General features: G+C 49.5%; 2 protein-coding genes and 2 long non-coding RNA genes across 23 annotated transcripts in view; 2 read left to right on the top strand and 2 right to left on the bottom strand.

Annotated features, from left to right (window-relative positions):
* Window positions 1–2: 2 nt before the first annotated feature.
* Window positions 3–1,635, bottom strand: LOC121074777. The gene is made up of 3 exons (XR_005822533.1): window positions 1,349–1,635; window positions 1,081–1,108; window positions 3–424 (listed from the first exon to the last, which is right to left on the bottom strand). It is a non-coding gene; the product is annotated as an uncharacterized LOC121074777 (long non-coding RNA).
* A 2,382-nt stretch (window positions 1,636–4,017) lies between these two features.
* Window positions 4,018–12,634, top strand: LOC121074911. Of its 2 annotated transcripts, none has more exons than XR_005822612.1 (5): window positions 4,018–4,243; window positions 5,915–6,161; window positions 8,340–8,502; window positions 10,236–10,397; window positions 10,507–12,634. It is a non-coding gene; the product is annotated as an uncharacterized LOC121074911 (long non-coding RNA). The 2 variants fall into 2 exon arrangements; XR_005822611.1 differs by having other exon boundaries at window positions 8,340–8,456; window positions 10,507–12,633.
* Window positions 4,018–12,969, bottom strand: CLRN1 (clarin 1). Its single transcript, XM_040567556.1, has 4 exons — window positions 12,584–12,969; window positions 6,768–6,947; window positions 5,915–6,271; window positions 4,018–4,243 (listed from the first exon to the last, which is right to left on the bottom strand). The coding sequence occupies exons 1-3, from the start codon at window positions 12,834–12,836 to the stop codon at window positions 6,006–6,008; spliced, it is 699 nt and encodes a 232-aa protein (XP_040423490.1). The 5' UTR covers window positions 12,837–12,969; the 3' UTR covers window positions 4,018–4,243; window positions 5,915–6,005.
* Window positions 12,970–16,162: 3,193 nt separating this feature from the next.
* MED12L (mediator complex subunit 12L) overlaps window positions 16,163–18,283 on the top strand; it is a 140,052-nt gene continuing 137,931 nt past the window's right edge. For 5 of the 19 annotated variants that reach the window (XM_040567347.1, XM_040567353.1, XM_040567345.1 and 2 more), the window contains exon 1: window positions 16,894–18,271. In XM_040567347.1, the coding sequence (XP_040423281.1) occupies window positions 17,957–18,271 (315 nt within the window). In that variant the 5' untranslated portion in view covers window positions 16,894–17,956. Of the gene's footprint in view, window positions 16,356–16,889; window positions 18,272–18,283 lie in introns of those variants that run through there. The other 14 variants (XM_040567362.1, XM_040567361.1, XM_040567351.1 and 11 more) reach the window with 6 other exon arrangements.

Genomic DNA, 18,283 nt, shown 5'->3' with positions numbered 1-18,283 from the left:
AGCACCACCTGGTCCGTGCCCTCCATCTGTCCTGCAGCCCGGGCGTCCCTGGAGGAAGGGAGAGAGGGGCAGGTGTTCGGAGACGGCTGGCTCCTGGCGCGCTCCCAGGGTTTCCAGCCCCCAGCACAAGCACAGATGATGGCACACGGGGCCGAGGGGCAGCAGCAGGACTGCCCACGGTGCCTGGTGGCAGCAGCTTCGTCCCCTCACCCCACCAGTCCCCACACTACCCGTGCCCTGTGTGCTCACCCCCTGCTCGCCTCCTTCCCCGCCACTGCCGCAGCGCGCTGCTTTTGGCTCTGCCGTGCACCACATTCCACTGCTGGCTGTGGGGATGGGCCCTGCGCAGCCAGGTTTTCCTTTACAGCCCCCTTCAACACTAACAGGCTAACAGCAACTGGGGATATTTCTGCTTAAATCAGGCCTGGGTAAACATGGTCAATTTTTAGTTACAAATTGTTTGTTTTAAAGGTGCGTGATATTTACTCTCAAATATCAATTTTACGCTCCTAAGTTGTTATGCTATGTATAAACTGATGAGGGTGTGAGGCTTAGATATATTTCTGTTAGATAGATAAATGTGCATTTGTATATTTCACTTCCAACTAACTTTAACTAATTGTTAAAAATAACTCCCACTCAAGCAAATGATTATAGTGTAGAAGAAGAATGTTGTGGTTGTCCGAATTTCAGAAAATAAGCTTCAGTGCTTGTCAACCTAAGGATGGAATAGGTTCTCCAAATACTTGTATTTTATGTTCTTCACTCATTATCTTTTTTTTTTTTCTTCCCTGTCTTCTAAAATTGACCATTGACCATGAAAACTGTTATGTTTAGACAGAAAGGTCAATTTATGTTGAAATACTTTGCTATTTTGATTCAGATCCGGAAAACACCCTTTTAAATACCTGAAGAAAATGCATGTTTCTTAGAAAAGGAGCACAAGAAATAAGTCTCTATAAAGGCTGTTTGTTGTAGTGCACACTCGGATGAGTAATTTCTTCAATAGGATAACGTGGCAAAACAGTTGCAAAAACTGGTAGACAAGTACAAAATGTTATCTTTTAGAGAAATGCTTACCTGATGAGTAGTAGTACTGATTTCCAAACTGAAAAATAAAATATAAATCAAAAAATAAAATAGAGGCATTGTTAATGCATTAAGAAACAGGAGACTAGCTGGAGAAGAACTCCAGAAGAGAAGAGGAGGAAAAGCTGTTGCACTCGCGTTACTAAGCACCTGAAGACCTTTTCTGCATTCGCATAAGTCTTGTGATGAAATATAACTTAATGTTACAAAAAGTCTGGAATTTAAAATATGTGATAATGAAGGGGGACAAAAACCTTACCCACGGAAATGAAAGATTTCTCTCCATTTGTTTAGATCTGAAATTTTGTTGCAGATCTCGTCCAGCGCTGCCTGCGCCCCGGGGTGCCCAGGGTGCCCGGCTCCCTGCTCGCCCATCAGAGCTGTGGCCCCAGGCTCACCGTCACCTCCCGCTGCCACATCGTGATTAAACTTTCATTAGTGCTGGTCATGGTCTGTTTTCCTGCTCACTGCTGAGTGGCACTGGTGCTTCATCCGAGACGCTGCTGGCTGCAGCTGGGTGCCCGCGGGAGCACAGTGGGGGGACACAGCGGGTCCCAGCTGGGCTGCGAGGGCTGTGGCCGTGGTGTGGAGCAGGGCACGACACGGCTCTGCAGGCACCACGCAGCCACCGGCTCACGGGGAGCCCAGCTGAGGACGGGCGAGCTGCAGGAAGGGGGATGTTGGTCAGTGCCTGCCGGCTTGCCAGAAGGCTTGTGTTCCCAGGGACAGGGGTCAGCGGCTCTGCCTGATGAAGCTGTGGGAAATTCACTGGTTTCATGCTGCTGCGGTCAGGGAAATTTCATTAGTTTCCTTCTGTTTCGGTTTGTGGTAACCTGTAGACCAGGGCTATCCCTCTGAGTTTTGGTGGAAAAACATGAGGCTGAGCTCATGTGAACGAGCTGAGGGGAGCGCGGGGGAAGCCGCTGGAGGAGCGCGGGCAGCAGAGCCCCGCTGACAGCATCGCAGGGCTGGCGCAGGCCTGACTGAGGGGAGCTGCCGGGTTCTGGCCCCCGACTGGCTCCAACTTCACTGTGTTCTCTGCAGGATCATCCGAAATAACTCAGATTGCAGCTTGGTTTGTTAACGCTGAAGCTATCCAGGCCAGCTGCGCATGAGGTGCCCACCAAATGCTGGAGAATTTCCTTCTGGCAGCTGCCTCCGCCTCGGCCCCAGGGGAATCCCACACCCACAGCAGCGGGGCTCTAGGTTCGGCCCCACCGGCTTCTCCGTGGTGCAGGACGTGCTGCGAGATGCTGGAGGGGCAGCTGTACGCTTCCATTAACTTCTATCGCACGGTTCCAGCTCCACAACTGCTGGGGGCAGAAGGACCCCAGCGGGGGTAGCAGCACACCCCCTCCCCCCATGGCAATGCTGCCCGCAGGGACCCTGGGGCCTCAGCACCCCGCCAGGGCACCAGCCGCCCCTGCAGGGGTCTCCTCTGGCATCTCTCCCACTGCACCAACACCTTCATTGCTCCATGCCCCAGCATCTGCAGATGCGTGTAATTTCCTGGCTGTGCTCTTTAGAAAAGTTTCTGCAAGTAGGTTTCAGTTTGGATATGCTGCCGGTGCCACAGCACAGAAGCTGACTGCATTTACTGTTTAAGCGGGTGCTGCTTGGCGTAGTACCTTCAACAACAAAAAAAGTAAAAGTGGATCTGTTTCAAAAGAGTCTGCCAGCAGAGGCACCAGTGCGGCCCCGGCTCCCCTCACAGCCGTGCACTGAAGCGCAGGGTTACCAGGCGCGGAGCACCTGTGTCTGCAGCACCTCTGGGTCGGCATTGCTGGGTCGGCAGTATAAGCCTGATACACACCCTGTGTAACATGTATTGCACATGCTTGTGTTTATATGTATGCTCACTGCATGCCCACAGACACAGACACACATGCGTACTATTTTTTTTTTTATTGTGATAGAAAAAAATCTGAATTTTCAAGAACCTTCAAAACATATTTACATATTTCTCCTAACTGTATATATGTATTTTTTAATTGTGAAACCTAGTAGTCTCGAAATGATGTAGAGCAAAACTTTAGTTGATGCTCATGGATTAAAAGTGATCCACAGTACATGCTGGTGTTGATCCAGGAGCATGAGCTGAGCATCTCATGCTCACTGCAACTGTTGCTTTCAGCTGGTCCAATGTAAATATTGTCGAGATTTTATTTTGCTAGTAAGAAGTTATTATGTTTGCCTTGGGAAATGGACAAGCATGGCTTTAACAGCTGGCCTCATACTTGAGAGTGGGCTGGGAGGGGATGGGGTGGGATGGAGAGGAGCTCTCTGTGAAGGGGCTCCCCAGAAGCAGGGCCCCTCTCCTCTGCACAGAAAACATGGCGAGAAGGTTGATCTTCTGCATTGAGGCAGGTCCGCACAGTTCTTTGCCTTACAAATACAGGCTTGCTCCTTTTTCAGAACTGGCGAAGGTCATAGGGCAGACACAGCGCTGAGGGCAGCCAGTACCTCTCACCTCTGAGCTACTGGCCACCAGCGGGGCAGCAGAGCTGAAAGCAGATAGGTTTCATAAAACACCAGGAACGAGGACTAAACTTTACTTCTCATTACTTGCTCCATGGTAAGTAATACAATGAAATGTAATGCAAACTATGTGTTAGAAGATACACTAATATTAATTAACAAGAAGACACGTTAACTCAGAAGAAAATTATGAAAAAAATATTGGTGGTCATGGAAACTTGCAGTAGTGCTTACACATTGTTAGAAACTAGGCGTATATGATACAGCTTGGGAGGCAGGGTTGTTCTGTACAAGGCTCGGTGGAGCGGGAACGTAGATGACACACCTTTTACAAAAATAACCAGCAGTCAGCATGGTTGTTCTGCCATTCATAGTAGAAGTATAAAAACTGGCCTAAATGTCAGCAAGGTCATCTTGTAAGATACTGCAGCTTGAGGCACAAGGCTGTCAGAGATGCAAGGTGACTCCAGGGGTGATGAGTGGGATTGCTCATTGCTTGCAGCTGCACCCGAAGGGGGCAGCAACTTCCGCAGATAAATGGGCAGCTGGTGCAGCCTCTGCTCCCCTAGGGCACCTTCTCTGCTGTTAGCTTGGAAGAGCAGTTCTGTGCCATGCAAGGGGAGCCTCATCCCCATGGAGGTGGTGTTTGCTGAGGTGAAGCTCTTTTGACCTGCCTGTAAGTAATTGGACTGACGTAGCTGTAGCTGGGGTGAGTGGCCTGGTTGCTTTACCTGACCTGCAAAGGTTCAGGGACACAGGGACCGATGTGTTCATCCCCTCTGGCTTCCTGTATGTCTTGAGTTGGAGAGCCTCAGGTGTTTCCTCGTCAGCCTCTGCTGAGCTGCAGCGTGCTGTGTGAGTGTGTCCGATGCATCTTTCCATTGCTGCTGTTTGCTAAGAACTTTGACTTTTATTTGTACTGCTTGTTGAGAGAGCACTAATTGGCTGTTTTCTTGGCAGAGCTCTTCATAATTGTGACAATGAGGCTTTGGGTGGATGTAGCACAGTACAAAAGGTGCCTGGTTTGGAGTTACGTTGCTGTGCTCCTGGCTGTGCTCTTTGCCTTGCTGTGTTGCAGAGTGGCTGTTCAGCAGTACTTGGTCAGGCTTCCTCCCTCGTGTAAGCAGGAGGGAGTACTCTGCATCTCCTCTACATCTTACATTTCTGTCCTGATTTTTGGCTAGGATAGAGTCAATTTTCCTCCTAGTAGCTGGTAGGGTGCTGTGTTTGGGATTTAGGATTAGAATAATGTTGATATCACACTGATGTTTTAATTGCTGCAGAGTGCTTACACAAAGCCAAGGACTTTTCATCTTCTCACTCTGTCCTGCCAGCGGGCAGGCTGGGGGTGCAGCAGGAGCTGGGGGGGACAGGCCCAGGACAGCCGACCCAAAACGTATTCCGTACCACGTGGCATCATGCTGCCCAATTAATATGGGGGGGCTGGCTGGGGTGCTGCTCGGGGATGGGATGGGCATTGGTCAGTGGGTGGTGAGCAACTGCATTGTCCATCATTTGCTTTGTGCGCATTGTTATTAATTTTCTGTCCTAATAATCTGTCTTTATCTCAACCCATAAACTTTTTACTTTTTTCTGATTCTCTCCACAATCCTGAGGGGGGGGAGGGGCGGTGAGCAAATGTCTGTGTGGTGCTGAGCTGCTGGCTGGGTTAAAAAACAGCAGTTTGCTTGTGTAGGCCTTTAACCAATTAACCAAAGGCATGTCATACCTGCAGCTGCAGTGATTGCACTGGGGAATTCAGGGTCAAAGAATTATAGTTTGGGCTTTTAAAATTAAAAACTCAAGAGAGGTCTATGGACAGAAATAATGGCACTGCTACATGTGACACAAGCTTAAAGTGTTAGTGGTGGGTTCAGGTGCTTGGGTTTTGTCTATGAGCCCTTGCCATAGCCATGTCTTCCCCCCTAGTGGGGTTTCTGGGGCAGTGCCTGTTGCCTGAGGCACAAAGCCAGAGGGCTTTCTCCTCTTGGCCCTGCCGCTCTTTCCCCTTGTGGTCTGCTGCCCTGATGTTGTGACGGTTGCATCGTGGCTCTTACAACAGGTAAAGGTGAAAACTGTGCTGCTGGTGATAGCAAACTCTTACATGGTTGACTACTTATTTTACTATCTAGATTCAGTTCAATGCTATTGATTAATTTTGTTCATACCACCTAATTCTAAAATAAGTTCCTGGAGGAAGGAAAAGTAGATATCTTGATAAGGTTTTACTCCAAGAAAGAAAAAGTATTTTGATTTAGATACCACCAAATAGCATGTTATCTTTTGTTTACTGTATATGTCACATTGACATTTATCTAAAACCTTCTCTTGTTTTTAATTTCTTTAGAGCTAATCATTTAAAAGTTAGTATGCTTGGTGGTTGTTGAAGATAGCAGTGATAAACCTCTTTGCTTTAAATGTTCATAAACTATGTAAATCTAATACATCAGGTCGACTGCTCCAGTGGTTGTCCCTGAATCCTTTGATTTTGAAAAAGGAAATTCAAATCCAGCAAAGCGGATCAAGAGGGCGTTCATGAAGTGCACCAAGGAGCAGCCTAGGATGATCCAGAAGGAATCTGCAAACTGTTCGCTGTGAGTCTTAAATGTAAAACTTCCCTCTTTAAAATTAGCAATTTTTTCTGAAAGGTGGTGGATCTTCACCTCTGAGGAGAAGAGAATCAGGATGAGACAACTGCAGGAACCTGAAAGAGCACGAGAGATGCTCACCACATCAGAAACCCTGGCAGCAAGGCTATATTACATCCATCACAATGGAATGCTGTATTGATGGTGTCATTATGGCCATCATGACTTAATTTTTACTGGGAGCTTATTTCTAGACCCCAACCCCAGGCTGTGTCATGAGCAGACCTCCCCACTTGTCTCCCTGTGCCGGGGGCTCACTGCCCACTGGCTGTGCTGGGGTCCCCATGTTCCTGACAGGGGACAGGGCAGCCTGTCCCATCTCTCTGCTACCTGCTGGCCTGTCCCACCACCCACTGCCATGGGGAACTTCAGCATTTAGTCTCCTGACTCCAATTTGGAGGAAAGCCAGGTGTCAGTACAGCAAAATTATCCACCTCTCTCCTAGATTGTCACTTTAGAGTCAATGCATCTGTAGTCCTTAATAGTCTCCTGTGCTGATAAATCAGCCAAAAAAGAATATCCCAAATTCAGGTAATGTGGAATGGTACTTACATGCAATGAAGGTCCAGAGGTACAACCCTACAGGGCCATGCAGGGTTTCGTAGGGGCTGCCGAAAGCATTGTACATGAAGAAGCCTGTTCCCACCAGGGCAAAGACGATCAGCACCATGCAGAAGAGAATGACACTCACATGGATACTTGCAGGGATAATTCTGAGCAGATCTGGAAAAACTAAAAATTATAAGAAATAATAAATAAATAATAAAAATATAAGCAATTTGTTGCTAATTTGTGCAAATTATTTAAACTGTGCTTTTCCAAATGCAGCAGATCTAGTCTCAAGTCTCTCAGAGGCTTGGCCAAAGATTTGTCTTTCGGGGAGGTGGACAGCAAATCCAGAAATAAACTCCCTGCATTTATGCTCATGCAGCCTTACTAAGGGGTAAATTATATTTCCTTAGCTCATTCACTGACTGGAATGTCAGTTATATTTATTGCTTTGCCCAGACCTTTATTAGCATCCAAACTTAGTTACGATTGATGTGAGTGTCACTTCTGTGTTTGATCTTGTCTGGAGTGATCAGCAATTCATACAAAACTTGTCTCTCGGACTGGATTGTTCTGGCCAGTGCAGTTTGTTTTCCAAAATACACACACAGAGAGGATGAGATGAGACATTGCTTACTGCGATGCAGGACAAGAAGAAGCACCTTGCTGAGCGCTGTTACTCTCACAGGTGCGCTCTGAGTTGTGCCCAGAGCACCAGGGGGGCCAGGACAAGGCCAGGCTCTGCTGGTGTCCTGCTGGTGCAAGCCTGGTGTGGGAGTGACAAAGCCCCCAAGGAATGCAGTGGTCCTAACCCTATGCGAGATGATTGTTCGGTGGGTGTGTGGTAGGTTCTGCTGTGCCTTGGATATTCACTGGGTCCGGAATGCCATGTGCTATCTGTGTCTGAAGTGTAGAAATGTGAGGGTTTGGCTGCTTTGTCTGCTAGGAAAGCAAAGAACTGCTCCCAGCTGTAATGTTGGTTTCTATTACATCTGAAAGCAGTGACTCCATCTCTTTGACTTGCACAAATATTCACTGCTGTTTTGTTAAGCTTACACATGAAGAATTTTGGCTAAATGCTTTTTTTAACTGAAAATCTTAAGCTATAAATATGTTAATTTAAAGGTCCACATTTAACAATGAAAAAGAAAACATTAGTAAACCTGTGGTACTGACATACAGGTGAACTGCAGTGTGATCTGTTTCTGGGTGACATTAAAAGCTGCAAGAATGAATGATATCTGGGGAAGGTAATATGTGTGGATGTTTACAGTATGGAAATACTGGAAACTCCCTGTGAAAATCCATTAACAATACCAAAGATTTGATTTGACACCTAAAAGGATAGGAGGTTTCCTATCACTTGATGTTTTTCTGTTTTTATTCTTTTATTAAAGGGTATATTTCTGTACTTACCTTAATCTCTTAAAGTTGTATCTTATTTCACTATTTTAAAATAGAAGAAGGTCATTCATAAAGGTTATATCATAGGAGTACGTGCCACAAACTCCAAATGAAATTTTGAAAGATGTAGCATTTTGTGTGATCAAAGTTTTCTCCCCTGTATTTCCACAGGTGAAAGACTTGAGGGATGTTTTTTTTTCTGGAAGCATATGGCCAAAAAGAGAAGATGAATTAATGAGAAGTGGAGAAGTCCTACACTAAGACAGTAGGATACCAAGATAAAACAAGGTGTCAAATATTGAAGTGTGTGGCTATGAAACCCAGTGCTGCTCAGGTCTGTGCTGGTTCTCCTGCTGGCTGGCAAGATGCTGCTGCTTTTGCATCAGAGCTTTGCTCTGCAGGGTCAAGAGAAAAAACATTGTGTGAGCACTGCCTGTTAGGCAGTCCCTGCAATCTGCTTGCTCTGTGCTATATAATTGTTTCCAAAGCCTGTGTTAGCACTGGTTGCACTTGCTGCTATGATGCTTGCCCCAGCAGCCCACCCTCGGGAGCCCATGCAGCACAAGGAGACCCTCACAGTGGGAAACGGCAGCCATGTTGTGAGTGATTTGGCATTTACAGTTAATTACTGCTGCCTGATCTAACAGAGGCTGTGCTGAGGTTCAGCCATGTAATGGCCTGTGTGACCATCATAGGCCAAATGTTAGGAATCATTTAAAATATTTTTTTCATGCAGTTTTTTAGCTATTATTTCAAAGTGTGATCCTGCTTGGCTGGGGCATGGGATAGTTGATCAGCCTTGGTATAAGGGTAATCTGTAATCACTCATGTTTTTTTAGTGACAATGGATATTTCAGAAGTAATCATCAAACACACTTAGCTGTTGCTGATCCACAGGGGCATGATTAAAGCAGGGTAATAACACCTTGGAGCTGCCTTGCTGCAGCTGCAATGTGCTGGGAGGAATAAGCCTCATGTAGATTAACCTACCTTGCAAAATGTTTACCAGCAAACATTTTGTAGCCTGCAATGCAGTAAATACAGAGAAGCAGGTAATGTGTTGTCAAGCCAATTTATCGCCTGACTGAACGAAAGGGAAATTAATGGCACAAATGTTTGTGCATTGCTCCTGAAGCTGTGTTGACTGCCACTTTGTGCTGCTAATATCTGCTGAGAGCAGAGAGGGGCACTGTGGGGCCTGTGGTGCATGCACAGCCCTGTGAGCATGCTGCAGTGTGGTGCTCGCCCTCGGCTGCCCTGTTACTGACTGGACAGGTTTGCCTGGTGTGGAGGGAGAATCTCCATGCGTGGAAGGCAGCTGCTGCTGATGGCCGTGTATTGTCCAGTTGTTGCTGATGGCTAAATTGCTTATATCATCCTAGTAAAATGAAGCGGGTTTTGGAAACTATACCTTGTGTCTGTTGGACTGCAAAATACTCCAAAAAGTTACAAATGCTATGTATTTACAAGTGTAAGGAACAGCTGTACTGCTAGTATGCTATAAAGTAAAATTTTATACTTGTACTATTCAAAATAGCCAGCAAAAGGCTGAGGAGTCCTTGCTTGTGCAGAATTTGTGCAAGGAATAGCAAGGGATAGCATTATTTCATGCAACACTACCTAATCCTTTGGGAGAACATGAAGAACTTATATAATAGTACAGATTTTTGTTTATTTTAAGCAAGTATGCTACTGCATTGTGCTGAATCTTTCCCTTGGCACCTGCATTTATAGTTTTTGTCATTAAAATTTTATAAGTGACATATTGGGAAAAATTAATTCCAGTAACAATGTTGTCTTGAAAGAAAAACATTCCTTGACTGTAATGAATGAAATAGTGTTTTGGTATGCATGTCAGTGACCTTCAGAAAATGAACTGCTGACCTAGAAACAGATGAGAATCAGCAAGAGTAAATGAGGCAGAAGGCTTTCCCCAGCCTAACAGGGCTTGCTGGCAGAGCGAATTCATTTTACAATTAAGAGATACAGTGGTCAGAGGGGAGTGTTTAATGGGAACAAACATAGAACTAAATCATTTAGCCTATTTTCCATGTCTTTTCTTCTTAGACATGCTAAAGTGCACTTCAGTGCATTAAATGACAGACGTGTATATTGTACATGGTGGTTCTGCTTTCTGGGATGCTCACAGGGAGCTTTGGCTCAGGCTGAATGGGTTTCCTATAGCCTCAGGGAGTGTGAACTGGCCTCTCTCAGTGTCTGGTCTCTAAAGTGAATGCTTTTGGTAGACGCATACTTCGCTAAGCCACCCAACCATTGTTTTCTAAATATTAATCCTATTAAAATAACTGTTGCATTTGCTTTTTAGTCTAAGTAAAAGATCTGAAAACAATTTGTGAAGAGGACATCAATGCTTGCCATCGGTTGTCAGTGAAAGCAGGGGGGTGAAGCCGGGACCTGCTGCTGGGCTCATGGACGGAGCTGTTCAGGCTGTGACTGGGCAATGGTTTGGGTGCACGCGCTGCCAGAGATGGCCTTGCAGCATTACCTCTTCAGCATGTGCTACATAAAGGATTCCAGGGCAGATAAACAGCCTACAATGTGCTTGTAACATTGAGTGGGACTTACTGAAGTATTTCACTATTAATGCTTGACTTGCACAGAAGGAAATTAAAAGGTAAAATAATGCCCTTAGGCAGACTGGGCAGGCTGTTTTGGGCCTGCTGAGGCTCTTAGGTTCCACTCAGACCTGCTCATGCTGCTGCCCTGGGTGATGATCTGCTGTTGGTGGTGGGCTGGGCCACCAGGCACCTGCTCTCTCTAGGGGGGGATGCTGCCCTACCACAGGTGTACCACAGCTTCTCTTCATGCCTGAGACCCCCCCAGGCCAGAGATTAAATCCAGCATTAGGTTCAGATTCTGAGAACAGGCATTAAAGCACCTGCTTCAAACTTCATTTCTCCATGTAAAAAAAAAAAAAGACATTTACTGATGTTGAGTGAATTACTCTTCCATTTTTTTCTTTACGGAATTCCCGAAAGCTTTGAATGCCTAATGTCTGTTTTCAGAGAAACTATTGGTAGAATCACCCTAGCAATACATTAACATATTCTAGCCATAACGCGATGAACTTAAGAAAGCAGAAGTGTACAGACAGGAGCTTGAGCAAGGCAAGGAAATGGTCTCAAGGTCTGGGAGTCTCAGCAGCTGATAAGCAGCTGATAAGGAGCAGAAGCCAGCTGCCTGCCTCTGGCTTGGGGTGGCTTTCCCTGCAGGATGGGGTGCCCAGGTGGCCACTCAGCAGCACCAGGGCCAGGCCCCTGCCTGAGGCAGGCGAGAGCCCCGTGGTCCTGTCAGTGCTGGCCAGGGGCCCCAGCAGGTCTCGGCCACAGGGCTGGCAACTGCTCATGGGAAGGGACAGCTCGACCCACGGTAGGAAACGAGTTCCTTGGGGCTTTGTGGACTGCTCTGAAAACTTTCTGCAGCCTATACCTGCAGGGCAGCGCAGCTTTCTTCACAGCCACAGCGTGCAGCGGTACCGAGAGCTTCCAGCTAGCTAAATAGATTAGTAATGGAATTTAGAGAAGGTAAGTCTTCATATTGTACTAAATGAGTCTAGTCTACTGCTTTGAAAAAAATATTATGTAGTAGACCATTTATGATGCCTAATCTGGTAACCTTACTTTGCCTTAGATGACTCATGTAAGCAATTTGCCAGTGCTGCTTTAGCAGATTGCTTCCAAATTTTGTTTTGTAATAATTTCAGGTGGCATACAGTATGTATAAGAAATGACTGTTTATCATCTGTTTAGTGTTGTTACATGCAAAATGTCTTCGCTTGATCACTTCATTGATCTTCTTATCCTTGAAGATGAACAGGTTATGAATATTACATGTAAAGCAAAACCACTGCTAACAGTCTTCCATAAGATTTTGAATGTTGATTACTAAGTTCAATTTGCAGATCAATTGTCTGAATGTCAGCTAGTATTAACCAGATATTTTTCCAATTAATACAGCAAATTACTAATTTGTCTGCTTTGTTTCTCAGCAGCAGCAAAATGCTTCCATACCCCTATTTCTTTCATGAGATTCCTGCTAGTTTATTTTTCTTTCATGACAGAGTAGAGGATGTAATGTTGACATGCGCAGGAAGATGATAGAGATTAATTGACAAACAATATATGCATTTACTTTTAAAAAATGTATCTTTTGAATTGTAGATATCTGTGTAATTAAAACACAAACTGCTGAAAACATTAGTATGGCTTTGCTAGTATCAGAAAAGAGTAATTTAAACCTGAAGATTGAAATGCTGTAAGGGTAGCATTAGGCTTTAGAAAATTTCATGCCTGTTAAGGTCTGCGTACAAACAAGGGGGTATCAGGGCAGTTATCCTGGTTCCCTCAGCAGTGAGCAGCACAGTGCTAAATAATTCAAGCGCCTTTCTTACTCACATGAAAACTGAAAAGGTCTCCCCCCGAGCCCGCACTGTCTCACTCGCTCGCCATAGAAAAGCCCGTACTGGATTTCCCCGATAAACTTCTCCAGCTCCTGCCCGGTGGCGTTGACGAGCAGGGCTCCGGTCTGGCAGAGGATCGTTCCTCTAATCCACAGTTGAGTGCCGATGGCTGCTGCGGTCCCCAGGGCACAAGCGAAGCTGAACACCCCAGCTAGGCAAAAGACGACTTTCTTCTGCTGGGCTGGCATGGTGGCACGCAAAGTCCTTGGGGCGATGCAGCTTCAGCCAGGCAGTGAGGAGCTCTCCATTGCCCTGGTGGGCAGGCGCTGGGTGCCCAGCCCAGCCACACCCGTGCTGGCAGCCCCCTCCTCAGGGGCTTCGGCAGTGAGGCACCACAGGGCGCGCTGCCCTGCGAGGTGCTGGGGATGTCTGTTTTCCTTTTCCCCTTCTGTCTGCTGTATAATTCCAGCTTGTACGCTCCAGCCTGGAAAAAAGCAGTTTGCAGAGTGTTTCAGTGCATCCTGTGTCACTTGATAATGGTTTAAGATGACAGAAGGAACCTCTGTAATTCAAGGAGTGCTCTGTTCCTCCTTTGTCTGTCTGGCTGACCCGAGGATTTCAGGACTGGGCTTGGCTGCTTGTCTGGTTATCCCCCATCCAAAAGTAAAGTTTTTAGAGGGCTTTATTTTTCCAGGAATTGTTCTAGAGCCAGCAGTGTTGAGCTGCTCTCTCTCCCATTACGGGTGCTCCTAACGCAGCGGGGAGGCAGTGTGTGGTGGCTGGGCAGCTCTCCCTGCGACACCCACTTGTTTCCAGGCACTTGCTCTGCCCTGGCATGGTGCTGTCTGCTGGATCTGCTCCTGCCCTGGCTGCTGTGTGCAGCAGGATGCTTTGGCAAACTCTTCCACCTGGTTTTCCAGGCTGTGCAGGTGGGGTGCCCATGGCTGGGTCCCTGCTGCTGCTCCTGGGGCTGCCCTGGCATGCTGCCTCACCGGGGCATCACCTGGGGTCAGCCGTGTGGCTGGCAGCATCGATTTACTGGCTGCTAGCAGTTTCTAGACAACACAAGGGTTTTTCTCTATTTTCCAATCCAATTCAGCTAAGTGCTTTATCTGGATGCATGTCTGTGGAGGGAATACTCTTCAGATGTTTTAAGAGTATCTTATCAATTAAGCTTAAAGAAGAGTATCATATCAATTAAGCTTAAAGGTGACTAAGTCTGCTTTAACTACATATGTTTTTAGACAAGCTTAGAATTAAAATGAAGCAAGGCTGGGTACAGACGTGGCTTTTTCTAAGCTAAAGCTTAAATAAAACTGTCTCATGCATGATCATGACATGTAACCAAAAGATGGCACTGTCACTGGAATCTGGCCCCTCCAAGCTTGCACAGTGCATGATGTTGAGCAGTAGGTTTGGAAATACGATTATTTTTAAAGATGATTTTGAACACTTATGCAGAATGCATTTATTCCCTGAAGAAGTGTAGCATTTCAGCATAACTATCACCACATGGTAGCAGTGAAAGCAAGACTTGAATGTATGCATGTACATGCAACAGCCTTCTTCCCGCCTTCTTCCCTTCCTAGGGCTTTGCCCCAGGCAGTGGCAGGTGGCGTAAGGGCAGCAGGGGAGTGGGCTGGAGAGAACTTTGTGCACAGACAAGCTGGAAACCGAACTTGAGAGTGGCTCTGGAGTTTGCTTTGGAGCAACTTGTCACAGGAATGTTCATTATCAGCTACGGATTCTTACAGACTTGTTCAAAAACCCTTTGATATGTATCTTGGTAGACAGTACAAATCACTTTCCACATCTAGCTGCTGAATTCCAGATTGAACACTAAGGAGATATTTACAGGGTCTGTTTCTTCATATTTGCACAGTAAAACAATGTTGCTTTCTCTGTGGCTAAAATGATATTCCCTGGTACCTGCGGTGCTTTGTTTATCAAACAAATACAGGAAAAGAAGATACAGGAAAAGAAATTCACATGTTTTCATGTTAGACTGGCAGAAAAGGAAGGTCTCTTTCAATAAATGTTTTGACAGGTTTTTGTAATGTCTTCCCTCTTCTAGAACACACGAAGGAAATAATTGGTTATTTTATCCCTCAGGTAATTAACTGAAAAAAGTGAAGCTGAGGTATCTGATGATCACAGAAAATATTTTATTGCAAATGCTGCATGCTCCACCACAGTGAATACTACATTGAATATATGACAAAACCAAAGAAGATGCAACAAGTGAAAGACAAAAAGGGGAAACAAAAATATTTGGTTTTGTTTTTTGTTGCTTTTTCCTCAGAGGCACTAGGCACTAGATTCCAGGCTTTCTCTTAGTGTCACACTGGAACAAGAATTAAGGGAGTCACTGTTTGAGGCCAAGGTTAAAAAACAAACAGAAGTAACCGAGGAATATTGTAAAAGCGCTGCTGTGGCTGGTTGGCACAGGAGCAAGGGATGATAACTAGCAGCTGGCCTGACTGCCTGGATGCTCCTCCCTGAGGCAATGCATCTCGCAGCATCATGAACTGTTTTGCAGGCTGTGCTGTGGCCTCAGGTCCCCCCCCCCCGATGGTCCCCTCCCTTGTACTGGAAAAGGGCTGCCTTCTTAAGCTTACTTGTCTCGTTCAGGTCCTGCCTGGCTTACATCCCATTTGTGTGAGATGACACCAATTCCGTTACCGTTTTCTCACTGTTTTCAGTGTTGGAAAGGACAGCGGGAGCCTTTGGGACTTAGCGCCGTGTGCCTCTGCTGCTGGTGGCAGCTGGAAGGAGACTGCGGTGCTGATCCATGACCCGAGGGCCATCCCGTGCTACAGCCCGAGCATGGACAGGGTGACTGCGGGCGGAGGGCACGGTGCCCCCACTGCCACCTGGTACCTCCGGGCGTGGGACCGGGATCCCAGGAGGCACCAGGCAGAGGAGCCGGAGGGAGCGGGGCCTGCGGCCCTGGGCCTCACTCCGTCGGGCACGGGCCAGGAGCGGCAGGAGAGGGGGCGGCAGCCGGGGGCTCTGCACCCTCCTCAGGCGCCAGCTGGTGTCCGGGGGCCCTCCAGCTCCTCCTGCAGAGGCCGGAGACCCCTCGCCCCTTTGGAGTCACTGGATGGATGCTGGGGAGGAGCTGCGCAGCGCCCGGCCTGGCTTTTGAGGGCCGCCCCGGGGCGGCAGGGGTGGCCGAAGCCCGCCGTCTGCGTGGAGCCCTGCTCGGAGCCGGGAGGCGGCCACATCTGCCTCGTCTGGGGCGACGACTTGTCGTCCTTGGCCGATTACCCGTTCGCTACAATTAACGATGCTACAAAGGGGAAGCCGGCTCTGCGCACGAGCGTGGGGCTGGGGTCGGGGCTCCCGGCGCTGCGAGGCGGGGCCGGCGCTTGGCCGTGGCGCGGCCGCTGGCACCCCGCTGCGGCGGGCAGCGCCGGGGGGCCGGGGGCGGCACCGCGCCGCCCTGCGCCGCTACCGGCTGCCGCGGGAGGCAGCGGGCGAGGCGGGCCGGGCCGAGCCGCGTCCGCCCCGTGCCCGTGCCCGTGCCCGGCCGTGGCGGCGGCGCGCAGCCCGCCCCCGGCGCGGCGGGGGCTGAGGCGGGGGGCGAGCCGCCGAGTGCTGCTCCCTGGCGCTCGGAGCCCGCTCCAGCGCCCGCCCGCCCGCCGCGGCGGCGAACATGAGCGATCATGGCCGCCTTCGGGCTCCTCAGCTATGAGCAGAGACCGCTCAAGCGGCCGCGCCTGGGGCCGCCCGACGTCTACCCGCAGGACCCGCGCCAGAAGGAGGTGAGACCGGCCGTGCCGTGCCCGTGCCGTGCCGTGCCCGGCCCCCCAGCCCCCGGCGAGCCGCCGCCCTCGCCTCCCGGCCCGGCGCCTCCCCCGAAACTTTTGAGCGGCGCCGGGCGGCCGCGGAGCCGCCCGCTGACTTGCATTTTCTGCGGCGAGGCGGGGGCGGGCCGGGGCCGGGATGCCGGCGGCGGCGGCCCGCGGGCGGGCAGGGCAGGGCAGGGCCGGGCCGGGCCGGCCGCGGCGGGGCGGTGCTGGCGGCACCCGCTGACCCGCACCCGCTGACCCGTACCCGCCCTGCGGGGCGGCGGCGCGGCCCGGCCGGGTCCCGGCTCGCCCCCTGAGGCCGGCCGGGCGGTGCGGGGCAGCGGCCGCGGGCGGTGCGGGCACGGGCGGTCGCGAGGGGCCGGGCCGCGCCGGGGGCCGTCCCGCCGGGGGCACCGCCCGGCCCGGGGCGAGGGGTTCGGCCGCCCTGAGGAGAGCTCTCCCGGGGGACGCCGCCGGCTGCCGAGCCGGCCTCCCTGCGGCGGAGGGTAGGGGAGGGCCGGGCCGCGGGGCTTCGGAGGTCGGGAACGTCCCCGCAATCCGAGGGCCGAGGCTTGGGCAGCCACGGCCCGGCGCGAGAGCAGCGCCCCGCCACGGCTCCCGGCGGGGACCAGGGCCGGGAGCGGGGCGGCGGCGAGGCCGTGGGGTGACCGCAGCCAGGCCGCGCGCTCCGCAGGCGCCGGGAGGAAGGCTCCAGAAAGCCCGTGGGCGTCTCTGGGGTGTGCCCTCGTGCCTCGCACGCGGGGCTGCAGTGCCTCGTGCCTCGCACACGGCCTCCCGGGGGGCTTGGGCGGCCTGCGCTCCTGCTGTCCCTGTCCTGGACGCCTTCCGTCCCGCCGGGTTCGGTGCGCACGGAAGGCACCAGCAGGCTGGGCTAGGGGGTCACCTCCAGCTCCATGGCGAAAGGGCAGCAGGGCGCAGTGCAGTGTGCTTTGTGCTTCGCTGTCTGCTTGTTGAGGCTTCCAGAAAGTAGGCCGATTGAGGCTAATTTGTTAGCTGTTTATGAGAATTATCGTCTAGTTTGCGTTGGCTGGCCGGTGCTCATCAGAGGGTGACTTGGTCAGTGCCGGTAGAGAGGGGCTTGGAGTAACGTGCAAGGAGATGTGTGTCTTTTAGTCTATTGCTAATCTTTCGAGCCATCTCTGATTTTTTTTTTTATTTTTTTTTTTTTTACCTCGAGCATCTTTCTGCCTTTTCACCCTTATACCGCTGTTCTTGTTGTACTATAATAAAGTTGACAGTTACAGCACTTAGAAATACTTATGTAGCGTGTATTTTTCATGCCTGATCTTGACCAGGCTTGCAGAACTGCTTCTGAACTGAGCTATGGCAGTGCATGGAGATTGGTTTTCAGCTCTGGACTGTTTCGTGTTTTTAGTCAGGTGGCAGATCGGTTCTTGTAGACACATTTATAATCATGGTCACTTACAATAAGAATGGAAGTGGCAAGTGCCTAGGTGGTTAATATTTAAAATAGGTTGCATGGGTGCGTCAGTGAGGATAAAATAACTGCAGCAGGCTTACTGTTTTTTTCCTGTAACATAATTGATTGAAAGATGGTTTTGGGAAAGAGTCTTTATTTCACATGTACGTGTGGAATTAGTATATATTGCATCGAGTATTTACAGAATATATGTTGTTTCTGGCTTTTTTTTTTTTTTTTTTTTGGCAAAGTCTGTCTATCATTTGAAAAAGGAGACAAACCCATAGCTGCCAGTCCTAGCAGAGGTAGGAACGGGCTGTCTGGTGATGCTGGTGTGGCAGACTGCTGCCCTGTGCTTCTCCAGATCCCTGCTCTGCTAGGAGCCAGCACCTCCAGCGACCTGGTGAGCTCCTTCTGCAAGAGTAGGCCAGCTCCAGAGCCCATCCAGGTGAGCTGCAGG

Source organism: Cygnus olor, chromosome 9, assembly GCF_009769625.2.
Source record: "Cygnus olor isolate bCygOlo1 chromosome 9, bCygOlo1.pri.v2, whole genome shotgun sequence".
NCBI classification, from domain to species: Eukaryota; Metazoa; Chordata; class Aves; order Anseriformes; family Anatidae; genus Cygnus; species Cygnus olor.
Note: the sequence above shows the minus strand (reverse complement) of the source record. Positions and strands in the feature narration are given on the sequence as shown.

What these genes read in the sequence shown, in the direction of transcription:
- CLRN1 (XM_040567556.1), bottom strand. Translation starts at nt 12,836, where the DNA reads ATGCCAGCCCAGCAGAAGAAAGTCGTCTTTTGCCTAGCTGGGGTGTTC. An exon ending in GAGACCTTTTCAGTTTTCAT is followed by an intron (nt 6,948 to 12,583) that starts GTGAGTAAGAAA and finishes TATAATTTTTAG; the next exon opens with TTTTTCCAGATCTGCTCAGA. An exon ending in CCTCTGGACCTTCATTGCAT is followed by an intron (nt 6,272 to 6,767) that starts GTAAGTACCATT and finishes GTGCTCTTTCAG; the next exon opens with GTTCCTGCAGTTGTCTCATC.